The sequence below is a fragment of the Hemiscyllium ocellatum genome, chromosome 3 (assembly GCF_020745735.1).
Source record: "Hemiscyllium ocellatum isolate sHemOce1 chromosome 3, sHemOce1.pat.X.cur, whole genome shotgun sequence".
Classification (NCBI taxonomy): Eukaryota; Metazoa; Chordata; class Chondrichthyes; order Orectolobiformes; family Hemiscylliidae; genus Hemiscyllium; species Hemiscyllium ocellatum.
The window spans coordinates 8795834-8810903 of NC_083403.1; the positions used below are offsets into that span (position 1 = coordinate 8795834).

A 15070-nucleotide genomic window follows, 5' to 3' on the forward strand; every position below is an offset into this window, starting at 1 on the left:
TATTTCCGTCCAAAATATCCTTTTTTTTTCGCAAATTTGTTTTACTGCATAGCATTGACAGGTGGAATTGCTGCACAGAACCTTTCAGCAGACATTTGCACTTGTTGCTCAAGTGCAACAAGACAGCATTGCAATTCTACAGCATTACAATTTTGAAACAGAGCCTAATCCAACGTATTGATCTGCATGATGTCTGTAAAGGATTCAACAGATGTAATGGGTTTTTAGCCTGTCTGAAGAAGTGCAACTCTTCCATATGTCAGTTGGAACAAGTTACTTTCCTCGCAGGGGGATGGTATCCAGAGCAGTAGTGATACGAAAGAGAAAATTGAGGACAGTACAGAAGTAAATGAGAGCAAGCTAAATAGTAAAGGCAGTATTGGTAATCCAAGCACTAGACAGGACAGGCAAAAGTACAGTAGGAAGTAAGGGAGGTCAGAGTTAAACTCATTTATTTCAATGCAAGAGGTATGGCAAATGAACTCAGGGCATTGATGGATAAATGGGAGTAGGATATTATGCCTATTACAGAAACATGGCCAAAGGAAGGTCAAGAGTGGCAGCTCAGTGTTTTGAGGTGCAGATACTATTGGAAGGATTGAAGAGGAGGCAGGAGAGGAGGGGGAGTTGTGTTTTTTGATTGGGAGAACATCACAGCAGTGCTGACAAAGGACATCCTTGAGGGTTCATCCACTGAGTCTATATGGGTAGAACTGAGAAATAAAAAGGGAGAGATCACTTTGCAAGCATTGTACTATTCGTCCCCAATAGTCAGTGGGAGGTTGAGGAGCAAATATGTAAGGAGATCGCAGATAGCTGCAAGAATAATATGGTTAAAATGGTAGGTTTTTTTTAACTTTCCTAACATCGACTGGGACTGCCATCGTGTTAAGCAGTTGGATGGAAAGAAACTTGTTAAATGTGTTCAAGAAGAATTTCTCATTCAATATGTAGATGGCCCTGCTAGTGAAGGGGCAAAACCTAACTTCCTCTTGTGAAATAAGGCAGGGCAAGTGATGGAGGTGTTAGTGGCAGAACACTTGGGAGCAGTGACCATAATTCTATTAGTTTTAAAATAGCTATGGAACAGGATAGTCTGGTCCATGAGATAAAGTTTTAAATTGAGCCAAGGCCAATTTGATGGTTTCAGACATGAACTTTCAGGAGTTGATGGCTGTTTGCAGGCAAAGGGATGTCTGGTGAGTGAGATGCTTTCACAGGTGAGTTAATGAGGGTTCAGGGACTAGACATTCCTGTTAGAGTGAAGGTTAAAGCTGATAGGAGTGTGGGAATCCTGTTGACTCGAATTATTGAGGCCCTGGTCAAGTCAAAGAAGGAGGCATTTGATATGTATAGGCAGCTGGGATCAAGTGGATTCCTTGAGGAGTGTAGAGAGTGTCGGGCTACACTTAAGACAGAAGTCAGGAGGGCTAAAATGGGACAGGAGGTGGATTTGGCAAAGGTAAAGGAGAATCCAAATGGATTCTACAAGAACATGAAGGGTGAAACATGAACTAGGGAGAGAATAGGACCTCTTAAAGATAACAAGGTTATCTGTGTGGAGTCACAGGAGGTGGATGAAATCGAAATGAATATTTCTTGTCAGTATTTTTATTCGAGAAAATCATGGATGCTAGGAAACTTGGGAAGTAAATAGTGATGTCTTGAAAAGAGCCCACATTAAAAGGGCTGTAAATCTTACAATGCATTAAGGTAGATAAATTCCCAGTACCTGATAGGAGTGTATCCCAGACTTAGTTGGAGGTTCGGGAGGAAATTGCGAGTTACTGAATGGAAATATTTGGGTGAAGTGCCTGATGATTGGATGGTGGCTAATGTTATGACATCATTTAAGAAAGGCTACATGAAAATAAAGACTAATGAGACTAATGTCTGTGGTGGGTAATTAGTGAGAGGTGACTCTGAGAGACAGAATCTATAGATTGTAGAATCCCTACAGTATAGAAACAGGCCATTTGGCCCAACAAGCCCACACTATTCCTACGAAGAGTAACCCACCATTCCCCCTGACTAACACACCTAACCGACTCATGCCTGAACACTATGGGAAATTTAGCGTGGCCAATTCACCTAACCTGCACATCTTTGGACTGTGGGAGGAAATTGAAGCACCCACAGGGAAAGCATGCTGACACAGATAGTCACCTGAGGCTGGAATCGAACCTGGATCCCTGGTGCTATGAGGCAGCAGTGCTAACCACGGAGCCATCATGCCACCCCATATAGTTGGAGAGGCCAGGACTCATGCATAGCAAATCATATCTCACAAATTTGAGTGTTTGAAGGGGTGACTAAGAAGATAGGTGAGGGCAATGTGGTAGATGTTGTTTATATGGACTTTAGCAAGGCCTTTGACAAAATATCGCATGGTGGGTTGTTGAGTAAGGTTAAGCCTCCCAGGAACCAGGCAGAGCTAAACAATTGGAGACAAAATTGGCTTGAAGGTAGAAGACTGAGAGTGTGGTGGAGGGTTGTTTTTCAAACTGGAAGCCTATGATCAGCAGTGTGCAATAGGGATCTATGCTGGGAACACTGTTATTCTTCATGTATATAAATGATTTTGATGAAAATTTAGGAGGTCTGGTTGATATGTTTGCGGATGACAATATAGTAGGCATTGAAAAAGGTTATCTGGGAATACAGCGAGATCTTAATCAACTGGGGCAGTGGGCTGAGGCATGGTAGATGGGGTTTAATGTAGATAAATGCAAGTGGTGGGTCAAACCAGGGCAGAATTTACACATTCAATGATTAGACCTTGGGGAGTGTTTGAGAATCCAGGGGTACAGGTTCATGGATGCTTGAAAGTATAGTGACAGGTTGTCAGAGTGGTGAAGAAGACTTTCAGCATGCTTGCTTTTACTGGTTGGAGGATTGAGTATAGGAATTGGAGTGTCTTGTTATTGCTGTACAAGACATTGGTAAGGCCACATTTGGAGTACTGCACGCAGTTCTGGTTGCCCTACTATAGGAATGATATTATTAAATGAGAAAGAAAATCTACAAGGATGCTACCTGGATTGAAACATCTGATTTATAAGGAGAGGTTGAATAAGCTGGGGTGTTTCTTTCTTGGAGCATAGGAAACTGAGGGGTTACCTTATAGAGGTCTATAAAATCATAAGGTAGAGAGCCAACAGCTTTTCTCAATGATAAGAGAGTCTAAAACTAGAGGGCACAGATTTAAGGCCAGAGGAAGAAATACAAAATGGCCCAGAGGGTCAATTCTTTTCACTTTCCAGGGTGGGGAGCACCTGGAATGGGCTGCCAGGCATTGTGGTAGAGGTGAGTGCAGTTTTGTCATTTTAAGAAACATTTGGATAGGTACATGGATGGAATAGGCATGAAGAGAAATGGATCAAAAGCAGACAAAAGCAACTAGATTAATTATGAAAACTGGGTGGCATGGACGTGTTGGGACGTGTTTCCATGCTGTAAACCTCCTTGACTCTATGAATGTGGAAGCAACATACGTTTTTGAAGCCTTCAAACTGTTATTTACCTTAATTTTCCTGTTGTTTAATAAAATTTGACTAAGAAACAAATAAAAAAGATGCATTTGCTTTTGGACATAAACAAGGACTGCATGTCTTTGGAGCAGCAACAAATTTTGAGTCAATCAATTATGTCGTCGCTTACAATAGATCCGAGTTAAGTGATGATTAATTAAATCCTGTCTGGCTTATTGCATCGGATACTGTACTGCTGAAACGTTGTCCTCATCTTCCTTCTCAGAAGACTGTTACTGCTGCTGCTCTTACTCATTCAGCTGTGTCCATCACATCCCCTCTTTGTCTGCTTCAATTATGTGGAGAACAACATGGCTTGGATTAGTGGCAAGCTGACGGGAGGATAATTCGAAGTCCCCAATCTCCCAGATTGATTTAAACTTTGAATCCGCAACTCATGGAGGCTTCTTGTCTGTTCTATAGTGATCCTGGAGTGCTTAGGTTTTCTTAACAGAGTCACCAGCCGTTTTTGGGGAGGCATCATTATGCAGTATCCAGCACTTGGAATGAAACAGGTACCTAAGAGTTTTGAGAGGATTTGTAGGTCAGGTTGAGGTTTTGGATGTAGGTTTGCTCGCTGAGCTGGAAGGCTCATTTCCAGACATTTCATTCCCTACTAGGTAACATCTTCAGTGGGCCTCAGGCGAAGCAAGGCTGCAAATTCCTGCTTTCTATTTATATATTTGGGTTTCTTTGGGTTGGTGATGTCATTTTCTGTCGTGATGTTATTTCCTGTGATGAAGTCACTTCCTTTTCCTTTTCTCAGGGAACGGTAGATGCAGTATAATTCGATGTGTTTGTTGATAGAGTTCCTGTTGGAATGCTATGCTTCTAGGAATTCTAATGCATGTCTTTGTTTGGCTTGTCCTAGGATAGATGTGTTGTCCCAATCGAAGTGGTGCCCCTTCCTCATCCGTATGTAAGAATACTAGTGAGAGAGGGTCATGTATTTTTGTGGCTAGTTGCTGTTCATGTATCCTGGTGGCTAGTTTTCTGCCTTTTTGTCGAAATGTAGTGTTTGTTACAGTCCTTGCATGGTATTTTGTAAATTACATTAGTTTTGCTCATTGTCTGTATAGGGTCTTTCAAGTTTATTAGCTCCTGTTTTAGTGTGTTTTTATGATGTCAAGGGGTAATCTGGCAGTCATGGCTGAGATGTCTTTGATATAGGGGAGAGTGGCTAGGGTTTCCAGACGTGTTTTATCTGCTTGTTTGGGCATATTAATGAGAAATCAGCGGATTGTGTTCATTAGGTAGCCATTTTTTTTAATACATGGTATAGGTGATTTTCCTCTGCTCTGCATAGTTCCTCTGTGCTGCAGTGTGTGTTGGCTCATTGAAGCAATGTTCTGATACAGCTTCGTTTGTGGGTGTTGTGATGATTGCTTCTGTAGTTCAATATTTGGTCCTTATGTGTTGCTTTCCTATAGATGCTGGTTTGAAGTTACCCATTGGCTGTTTGCTCTACTGTGACATCTAGGAATGGCAGTTTGTTGTTGTTTTCCTCCTCTTTAGTGAATTTTATGCCAGTAAGGGTATTATTGATGATCTTGGATGTTTCCTCTAATTTGTTTCATTGAGTGATAACAAAGGTTTCATCCATGTAGCGTACCCAAAGATTGGGTTGGATGGTTGGCAGAGCTGTTTGTTCAAGTCTCTGCATTACTGCCTCTGCTATGAACCCTGATATCGGAGATCCCATGGGTGTTCCGTTGGTTTGTCTGTAGGTTTTGTGGTTGGAGGTGAAGTGTGTGGTAAGACATAGGTCCACTAGCTTGGTGATACTGTCCTTGTTGATGGAGTTAGTGGTGTTTGGTGTTTGTGTCTTTAGGTCTTCTAATAGTGTAGCCAATGTTTCCTTGGCAAGGTTAATGTTGATTGATGTAAACAGGACTTTAACATCAAAGGAGACCATTATTTTATCCTCTTCTATCTTAGTATCTTTGGTCATCAGGAATTCTTGGGTGGAGTGGATGGAGTGACGTGAGTCTTCTATTAAGTGTTTTAGTCTTTGGTGTAGCTCCTTGGCCAATCTGTAAGTTGGTGTTCTAGATAGTGAGACTATGGATTTGACGGAGACTCCTGGTTTGTGAATTTTGGGTAATCCGTAGAAGCGTGGTGTGTTGGATCCATCTGGTTTCATTGTTTGGAAGTCGTTCTTATTTATTTCTCCAGATTTCTGAAGTTTTTTGTGTAGGGCTGTGATTCGGTTCTCTAGATGTGGGGGCGGTCTATCGCCACCTGTTGGTAAGTGTTGGTATCAGTAAGTAGTGCGTTCGCTTTTTCAATGTAGTCTCTTCGATTTAGAATGACTGTCAAGCGTCCTTTGTCTGCAGGTAGGATAACAATGTTTTTATCTTTTCTTCCTTTTTTCTGCTTAATGTTGGTGCGACTACCTGTCTGATGGTTTGCTGGGTTTCTTCTGTGAGTTGGTTGTCTTTTAATGTTGTTTCTAATGGTGCTAAGAAAGCTTTCTTGTCCGCATCTTGGCAGTTGTAATTTAATCCTCTCACTAAGAAGGCTTTTTCAGTGTCTGTTAAAGGTCGGTCAGATAAGTTTTTTTTTATCCATGCTTCTGTGTTTTCATTATTGTTATTTTGTGTAAATTTGTCTAGTTTTTTTCTGCAGGTCTAGTTTTTTCATTTTCTGTGTTTGTTGCTGTCTAATATCTATGGTTTGTTGTACTGTGTCTGTTCATTTATGGTCTGTTGCATGACTGAGTAAAGATTTTTGGTGTAAAGTTCCCTAGTTGTATTTGTGGACTCTGTTGTGGGCATCATTAATAATCTCTCTAAGCATTCTGTGGCTGTTTTGCTCTGCTATTCTTATGACTAGTGGGATGTTAAGGGGAGGTTTGTATTGAAGATATTTAGGTAGTACCTGTTTCCTTAGGCATTCATGCAAGAAGTACAGCTGTTCGCAGGTGGCACTCTGTCGGATAACATTCGTTTCCATTTTCGGGCCAGCTTTTGCATATTGCGCTCAGAAGTCTTAACGAGTTTTGAGAAGATTTGGAGCTCAGGTTGAGGTTTTGGATGCAGGTTTCTTACTGAGCTGGAAGGTTCATTTCCAGATGTTTTTCTACCCTACTAGGTAACATGGGCGGCACGGTGGCACAGTGGGTGGCACGGTGGCACAGTGGTTAGCACTGCTGCCTCACAGCGCCTGTAGACCCGGGTTCAATTCCCGACTCAGGCGACTGACTGTGTGGAGTTTGCACGTTCTCCCCGTGTCTGCGTGGGTTTCCTCCGGGTGCTCCGGTTTCCTCCCACAGTCACAAAGATGTGCGGGTCAGGTGAATTGGTCAAGCTAAATTGCCCGTAGTGTTAGGTAAGGGGTAAATGTAGGGGCATGGGTGGGTTGCGGGTCGGTGTGGGCTTGTTGGGCCGAAGGGCCTGTTTCCACACTGTAAGTCTAATCTAATCTTCAGTGGGCCTCAGGCAAAGTAATGCTGAAAATTCCTGCTTTCTATTTATATGTTTGGGTTTCTTTGGGTTGGTGATGTCATTTCCTGTGGTAATGTTATTTCCTGTAGTGAAGTTGCTTCCTTTTCCTTTTCTCGGCGGGTGGTAGGTGGGGCATAACTCGATGTGTTTGTTGATAGAGTTCCTGTTGGAATGCCATGCTTCCAGGAATTCTCTTGCGTGTCTTTGTTTGGCTTGTCCTAGGATGGATGTGTTGTCCTAGTTGAAGTGGTGTCCTCTACCACACCCTTCTTATAACTTGGCCACCACAGCCTTCTGTGGCAATGAGTTTGACAGATTCACCACCCTCTAGCTGAAGAAATTCCTCTTTATCTCAGTTCTAAAAGCTTGTCCCTTTTCTTTGATGCCCTGCCCTCTGGTTGTAGTCTCTCCTACAATTGGAAACATCTTCTCCATGTCACTCTGTCTAGACTTCTCTGTAAATTTATAATAAGATATCTCTCATTCTTCTAAACCACATCAAGTACAAACCCAGATACCTCAACCGCTCCTCATATGACAAGTCCTTTACTCCTGTGATTAGAAATTACTTATTTGTACAATCATTGGCTCGATCAGTATTTATTAGCAATCTTTAATTGCTTAGAGGACAATTAAGTTTGAACTATGTTGCTGTGGGTCTAGATTCAATGTAGACTAGAACAGCAGTTTCATTCCCTCAAGGACTTCAGTGAACCAGATGGATTTTTCCAACAATTGTCAGTGGCTTCATGGACATCCATAGTGTTATGGCACAGGGATAAAAAACAAAACCAAAACAGCCTCCCTAATACTGGTTTTGTAACATAGTGAAATGAAAACATTCAATGACTCTCAAAATTACTCAGTTGTTCCAAACCAGACTTTATAAATGCCGGATCTTTGGCACCAGGTTTGTAACTTAAACAAAAATTAATACAATAGCTTCATCAGAACTCATATGATCAATAAGGCAATCTGGTTGTAAGTTTGCTCGTTGAGCCGGTAGGTTTGTTTTCTCAGATGTTTTGTCACCGTGCTAGGTAACATCCTTAGTGAGCCTCCGTTGAAGCACTGGTGTTTTGTCCCGCTTTCTATTTATGTGCCTTTGTCTGTTAAGGTGGGTGATATCATTTCTGGTTCTTTTTTTCAGAGGTTGGACCTCAAAGTGTTTATTGGTGGAGGTCCTGTTTGAATGCCAGGCCTCTGGGAATTCCCGTTCGTGTCTCTATTTAGCCTATCCTAGGATGATGCATTGTCCCATTCGAAGTAGTATCCTTCTTCATCTGCGTGTAATGATACGAGTGTTAGCTGGTCGCATCATTTGGTGGCTAGTTAGTGTTTGTGTATCCTGATGGCTAGTTTTCCGCCCGATATCGTGTTTGTTGCTGTCCTTGCAGGGTACTTTGTATATGACATTCGTTTTGCTGATTGTTGGTACAGGGTCCTTTAGGTTCATCAGTAGCTGTTTGTGTGTTGTTAGATTTGTGGATACCATGATGCCAAGGGGTCGGAATACTCTGATAGTCATCTCCAAGATGTCTTTGATTTATAGTAGTGTGGCTAGTGTCTCTGGGTATGTTGTATCTTCTTATTTAACCCTCTCACGTTGAACTTGTGACCCCTAGTAATGAGTCCCCCAATCTGGGGGAAAAAGCTTCTTGCTATCCACCTTGCCAATATCTCTCATGATTTTGTAGATCTCAGTGTGGTCCCCCTCAACCTCCTTCTTTCACATCCTGGTGACCCTCCTCCGGACAATGTCCAAAGCAACCACATCCTTTTAGTAGTGTGGTGACCAGAACTCTACACAGTAGGCTGACTCAAAGTCTTATACAACTGTTAATTGCCCTGCCAACTTTGTACTCAATACATTGTCTAATGAAGGAAAGCATTCTTGACCACTCTACTGACCTGCGTTGCCACCTTCAGGAAACAATGGACCTGAACATCCAAATCTCTCTCTGTACATCAACTTTCCATTTACTGTATAGTTCGCTCTTGAATTGGATCACCTCGCATTTGTCCGGATTGAACTCCATCTGCAATTTCTCTGCCCGACTCTCCAATCTATCTATATTCTCTTGTATTCTCTGACAGGTCTCTTCACTATCTGCTACTCCACCAATCTTAGTGTCATCTGCACACTTGTTAATGAGGCATTAACTCCAAACCATTTATGTATATCACAAACACCAGCACAGATCCCTGTGGGACACCATTGGTCACAGGTCTCCATTTTGAGAAGCTTCTTTCCACTATGACTCCTATGACTCTCTGTTTCCTGTTGCCCAACCAATTCTCTATCCATCTAGCTACAATACCCTGGACCCCATTCAAATTCGCCTTCTTCATCAGCCTACCATGGGGAATCATATCAAACGCCTTACTGAAGTCCATGTTTAGGACGTCTACATCCCTTCCCTCATTATTCAACTTTGTTACCTATTCAAAGAATTCTATTAGGTTTGTAAGACATGATCTTCCCTGCACCAACCAGTCAGGCTTCACTGTCAATAGGACAGATGGCATCCATCCTGCAAACTGGACTGGTTTGATGATTCCTTCGTTTTCCAGTTTTCTGAATTCTACTTCTACTTTTGCCTGTTAGGCAAATGGCACTGAGTGGGTCTTGCAGAATCATGGAATTGCTTCCTGGTCAACATGCAAGGCGGCCTTGGTCCCTTTGATAGTCCCCAGACCTTCCTAAAAAAACTTCCAGGTATTTTGTTGTTGTGTCTTCAATGTACTTTTCTCCCCTCTTCATCCAGATATCATCTACCGCATCTCTTTCATTCTCCACTCCACTGTTCTGAACCCATCCTCTCCCCTCAACTATAATAAAGACAGGGTCCCCATTGCCCTCAACTTCCACCCTACCCATCTCCACATCCAACGGATCATCCTTAAATCCTTCCGCCAACTCCAACTGGACCACACCACCAAGAGCATCTTCCCCTCACCACCCCTCTCTGTCTTCCACAAAGACCGTTTACTTTGTCACTCCTTTGCTTGCACCACACTCGTCACTGGCATGGATGAGTTGGGCCGAAAGGCATGTTTCTGTGCTGTATGACTCTTCACTGTTCTCTGGGCAGTTAGGGATAGGCAATAAATGCTGATGTAGTGAGTGACACTCATCCTGAGAATATGAATATTAAAACAAGTCCACACTAAAAATTATGTATTGAGATTAATGTTTAGTTGGTAGACATATCTACTTATGGAGTATTAGATACCTGGCAATAAGAGTGACAACTAGGAGACAGTGAAAGGAATAAGAAATGTATGGTGGGAAGATTTTGGTGCTGTTAGAGTGAATATGGAAAATTTGTCACATGTTCGAATTAGGTTTAGCACATGGAACGTAAATGGAGGATGGATGTCTGGAGCGCATAAAAGTAATGGTTTAAGACTAGAAAGAAATTATTGAAAGTGATTATTTCATAAATAAGAATAGAATCAAGTGGGTGCTGAGCAACAGATGAAGCTTCAGGCACAGCAGTAGGATAGTGCAGTCATCCATCTCAGAATTTACTGAAAAAAAAGAGAGCAAGCTGGATAGATACTTTCACGACAGTTCTCTGACAAGATAGGGTCAATGATCATAATTGACAATAGAGAACTTAACACTTTATGACATTCAATAGCATTTTTTAAATACCCATCAATGTGGTTGACTGAGGGCTAGCATTGTTCAGAAACTTAAATAGACCAACCATACAGGTACATAGCTCACATCCGGGAACATATAAAGAAAACAAAAGATGGGGCTATGGCAAGAATGGATCCTAATACCCTGCAAGGACAGCGACAAACACTATATCGGGCAGAAAATTAGCCATCAGGATACACAAACACTAACTAGCCACCAAATGATGCGACATTGGAAGGATTCTAAAATGTAATTCTGAGAAACGTAAACATGAATTTTGGGGATGATAATACAACCAGGGACTTTGAAAGAAAAATAAATTGGAAGTAGTGCAGAAGTTTTCAAGAACAGCAGAATCAAGATTTATTTTGTTTGAAAAGATGTTAGTTATGCCCAATATCTCTACATAAAATCAATAACAATATCAGTTAAAATGGAACAAGAAGTGTGGTTTTTGAGAAGCAGAAAGGTTTCAGAGATGATTTGCAAGGAAATGAATAAACATTCATGTGCAACGTTGGACAATGGTGACCTTGTAGGAAGTTTCACCCAGTGTTTTATGAGCAAGGAGAGAAATAACTAAAGAGACAATTGGATTTTATCAATCTTACATTTGAGTATAAATGTATGCTGACAACTTGCCACAGTCACCTATGCTGCTATGCTAGAGTTTTGAGGAGGAAGCAGCTTGACTGCTGTTAAATCTTCAATATTTGTGGCTTGTATTTTGAGATTAAAAAAGAAGCGGTCTGTTGAAGAATGTTAAGGTGGACAGAATTCCTGGACCTAATAGTATCTACCCCAGGTCATTGAGAGAGGCCAGAGAGGAAATGGCTGGGGTCATGACCAAGATCTTTGTATCCCCGCTAGTCACTAGAGAGGTCCAGGAGGACTGGTGAGTAGCGAATGTTGTTCCTCTGTCAAGAAAGGAAATCGGGATAATCTAGGAAACTATAAACAGGTGAGTCTCACAGTGGTGGTTGGGAAGCTATTGGAGAGAATTCTTAGAGGTAAGATTGACGTACATTTGGAGCAGCATTGCCTAATTAGGGACAGTCAGCATGGATTTGTGCAGGGCAGGTCATGTCTTACTAATTTGATTGACTTTTTTGAAGAGGTGAAAAGGTCAATGAGAGTACAGCAGTGGACGGTGTCAACATTGATTTTAGTAAGGCTTTTGACAAGGTCCCTCATGCTAGGCTCATCGAGAAGATTAAGATGCATGAGATCCATGATGACTTGGCTGCTTGAATTAGGCAGAGGGTAGTGGTTATAAAGGGTGTTTTTCAGGCTGGAGGTCCATGACTAGTGGTGGATTCATACTGAAACCTTTGCTATTTGTGATAAATATAAATGATTTGGATGAAAATGTAGATGGGAAGGTTAATAAGTTTGCAGGTGATACAAAAGTTGATGGAGTTGTGAATAAATGTAGAAGGTTGTCAAGTGATACAATGGGATATAGAAATAGTTTCAAATATGGGTGGAGAAAGGGGAGATGGCGTTTAATCTGGGTAAGTGTGAGGTGCTGCACTTTGGAAGATCAAATTTTAAAGAAAAATGTGCAGTTAATGGCAGGATTCTGAACAGCATTGATGTGTAGAGGGATCTTGAGATTCACCTCCATAGAACCCTGAAGGTGGCCATGAAGATGGATGGGATATTAAAGAAAGTTTAATTAAAGAAGGCATGCTTGTCTTTATTGGTCGGGGAATTGAGTACAATAGTCAAGATGTCTTGTTGCAGCTTTATAAGGCCATTCTTAGAGTATTGAATTCAATTCTGATTGACACATTACAAGAAGGATGTGGAGAATTTGGAGAGGGTGCAGATGAGGTTACCAGGATGCTGTCTGGATTAGAGAGTATGAGCCATAATGAGAGACTAGAAAAAGTCATGTTGTTTTCTATGGACCAGCAGAGGCTGAGTGGAGACTTGATAAAAGTCTGTGAGATGCATGGAGTGAGTTGATAGTCAGAATCCTTTTCCCCAGAATTGAGGGTCTAAAACTAGGGGGCGTGCATTTAAGGTGAGAGGATTAAAGTTTAAAGGAAATGTGAGAGGCAAGTTTTTTACACAGAATGGTAGGAGTCTAGAATGCGCTGCTAGGGGTGGTGGTGGTGGCAGATACAGTAGGTCTGTTTAGATTAGATTAGATTAGACTTACAGTGTGGAAACAGGCCCTTCGGCCCAACAAGTCCACACCGACCCGCCGAAGCGCAACCCACCCATACCCCTACATTTACCCCTTACCTAACACTACGGGCAATTTAGCATGGCCAATTCACCTGACCCGCACATCTTTGGACAGTGGGAGGAAACCGGAGCACCCAGAGGAAACCCACGCAGACACGGGGAGAACGTGCAAACTCCACACAGTCAGTCGCCTGAGTCGGGAATTGAACCCAGGTCTCAGGCGCTGTGAGGCAGCAGTGCTAACCACTGTGCCACCGTGCCGCCCACCCTTTAAAAACTCCAGTTTAAGTTTAAGAGACTTCTAAATGCTATGATTGGAGGGATATGGACCAAAGACAGGCAGAAGGGATTATTTTAATTTGGCATCATGTTTGGCACAACATCGTGAGCCAAAGGGCTCAGTTCTGTGCTGTACTGTTCTGTGTTCTATAATTGGCTACGATGAATTGACATTTGCTCTTTCACCTTACAGATATATGTTTTGTTTTATGTTTTGCACTGAGGGTTCTCTACAACAGACTTTAAGTGGGTCAAGATCATGAAATTGAACTTGAATTCTACTTAAATTAGGCACAAAGTTGGGGGTGGGGGTGTTATGGTGTCAAGTAATAGTGCGCAGTCAGCCTGAACTTGGAAGTTGCATTAAAAGTTACATCTTCTGTTTTGCTTCACTTGTCTGGGAAGTAATTATTTTACTCTTCAACCTTGTTAAAAGAATGTTCACTCAATTGAAGAATGGATATTATAAAACACGCCGATGTTTCAGTAATATTTTGACAAATTGATTATTTTTGTTGTTATAGACAGTGGCCGAATTATCACTGGAATTTTTAAAGGGACCAAAATGATGAGATTGTTCCTGGGCAATTTATCTGATGTTCGTTTAAATGGTCTGTGCTTGTTCTTTGTGCGGTACAAAAATGACACTCCTATCGCGGCAAGAAATATACATGAGGTATGAAGTGACATCTCATCATTATTACCGTTTTATGAAAATGTTAATACTAGTTGGTAAACATTCTTTCAGCTTTTGGCAATGGGGTCAATGTACTTCATTGAGTAGTTTGTTTTAGCATTCCTCCCACAAATAGGTTCAGTTATCACATCAGGTGATCATGTCTTCTGTCAGTTTCCATTTCAGATTATGATTGGAAGGGGATTAAAGCAACTTTCCTCCAAAAATGCATGTGCATTGCAGTTTCTTGTGTCAGGTTGCAGTGCCTCACAATATGATCGCCAAGAGAATGGGGTTAATTTTGTCTACCCGCTTAAACATTCACATTGGACTGCAATTTCACTGTTCAGCTGGGGATCAGGAATTTGGCATTTGCTGAATATGGAATTGCATTTCTGAAAAAGTGTTACACATCATCCTATTTTCAGATGAAGTGTCAAGGATGATCTGATTATCTAATATCAACCCCAAGTCATGCCCGAGATGAAGGCACACTGTTATGGACCTGGCCAGACCCCCTCAAAACATTTTAAGAAGGTAGCCCAGACTCCACCCTTGTAATTTTTTTTAGGCAGTTGTAAAAGGAATATTCCAGGAATGATGCAGCTGTTCAAACCACTAGGCTTCCAAAAAAATAAATAAGTTTAAGCACTACAGATGAAACACAAACAAAAGAAAATAGAATTTAGAATAACAACTTGTTTGATAGCCTAAACGATTTTATCCCAATTAACGAAGGAGCTGTTCCAATTCCTGCAACATCCCATTAATACACTTCTTGGCAAAAGGTAAATTCAGAAACAGGTTCTTAAAGGCAGGAGAGTTTTCAGAGAGAAAGTTCAGGTAAGACCTCTATTGAAGCATGGAACCTTTTTTCACTGTTGCTGCTTCTCTAGGTTCCCAGCAGTTTTTGACCATTTGATAAAACAAAACCAAACTGGAAAAAATTCTGAACTGGGGAAACTGGCCTCTCTCCTCTCATTGAACAACTGTTTCAAAAAACACCTAAAGGCGTCCTCTGATTGTTGACTTAATCATTTCAGCACCACCAACTTTGCAACCCCTCTTCAAAACAACAAAGGGGCAACATAACCTTGTAAAAGGGACAGTACCATCACAAAAGGATATCTGACTCTGTTTTGCTTAACGTCTACACTGATTGTTGATTAGGCCACTTTTGGAATACTGCCTTCAATTCTGGTGTTTCTATAGGAAAAGATTACATTAAACTTGCAAGGGTGTGAGCTTTAGAGAGGCTGCATAGGCTGGTGCTATTTTCTCTGGAGCATCA

At 41.5% G+C, this 15070-nt stretch overlaps 1 protein-coding gene across 1 annotated transcript in view; it reads left to right on the forward strand.

Moving 5' to 3' along the window:
• The window catches only part of LOC132834399 (dynein axonemal heavy chain 8-like), a 1143262-nt gene that overhangs the window by 56146 nt on the left and 1072046 nt on the right, over nucleotides 1–15070 (forward strand). The window contains exon 4 of the mRNA XM_060853284.1: nucleotides 13628–13779. Coding sequence (XP_060709267.1) covers nucleotides 13628–13779 — 152 coding nt within the window. The remainder of the gene's footprint in view (nucleotides 1–13627; nucleotides 13780–15070) is intronic.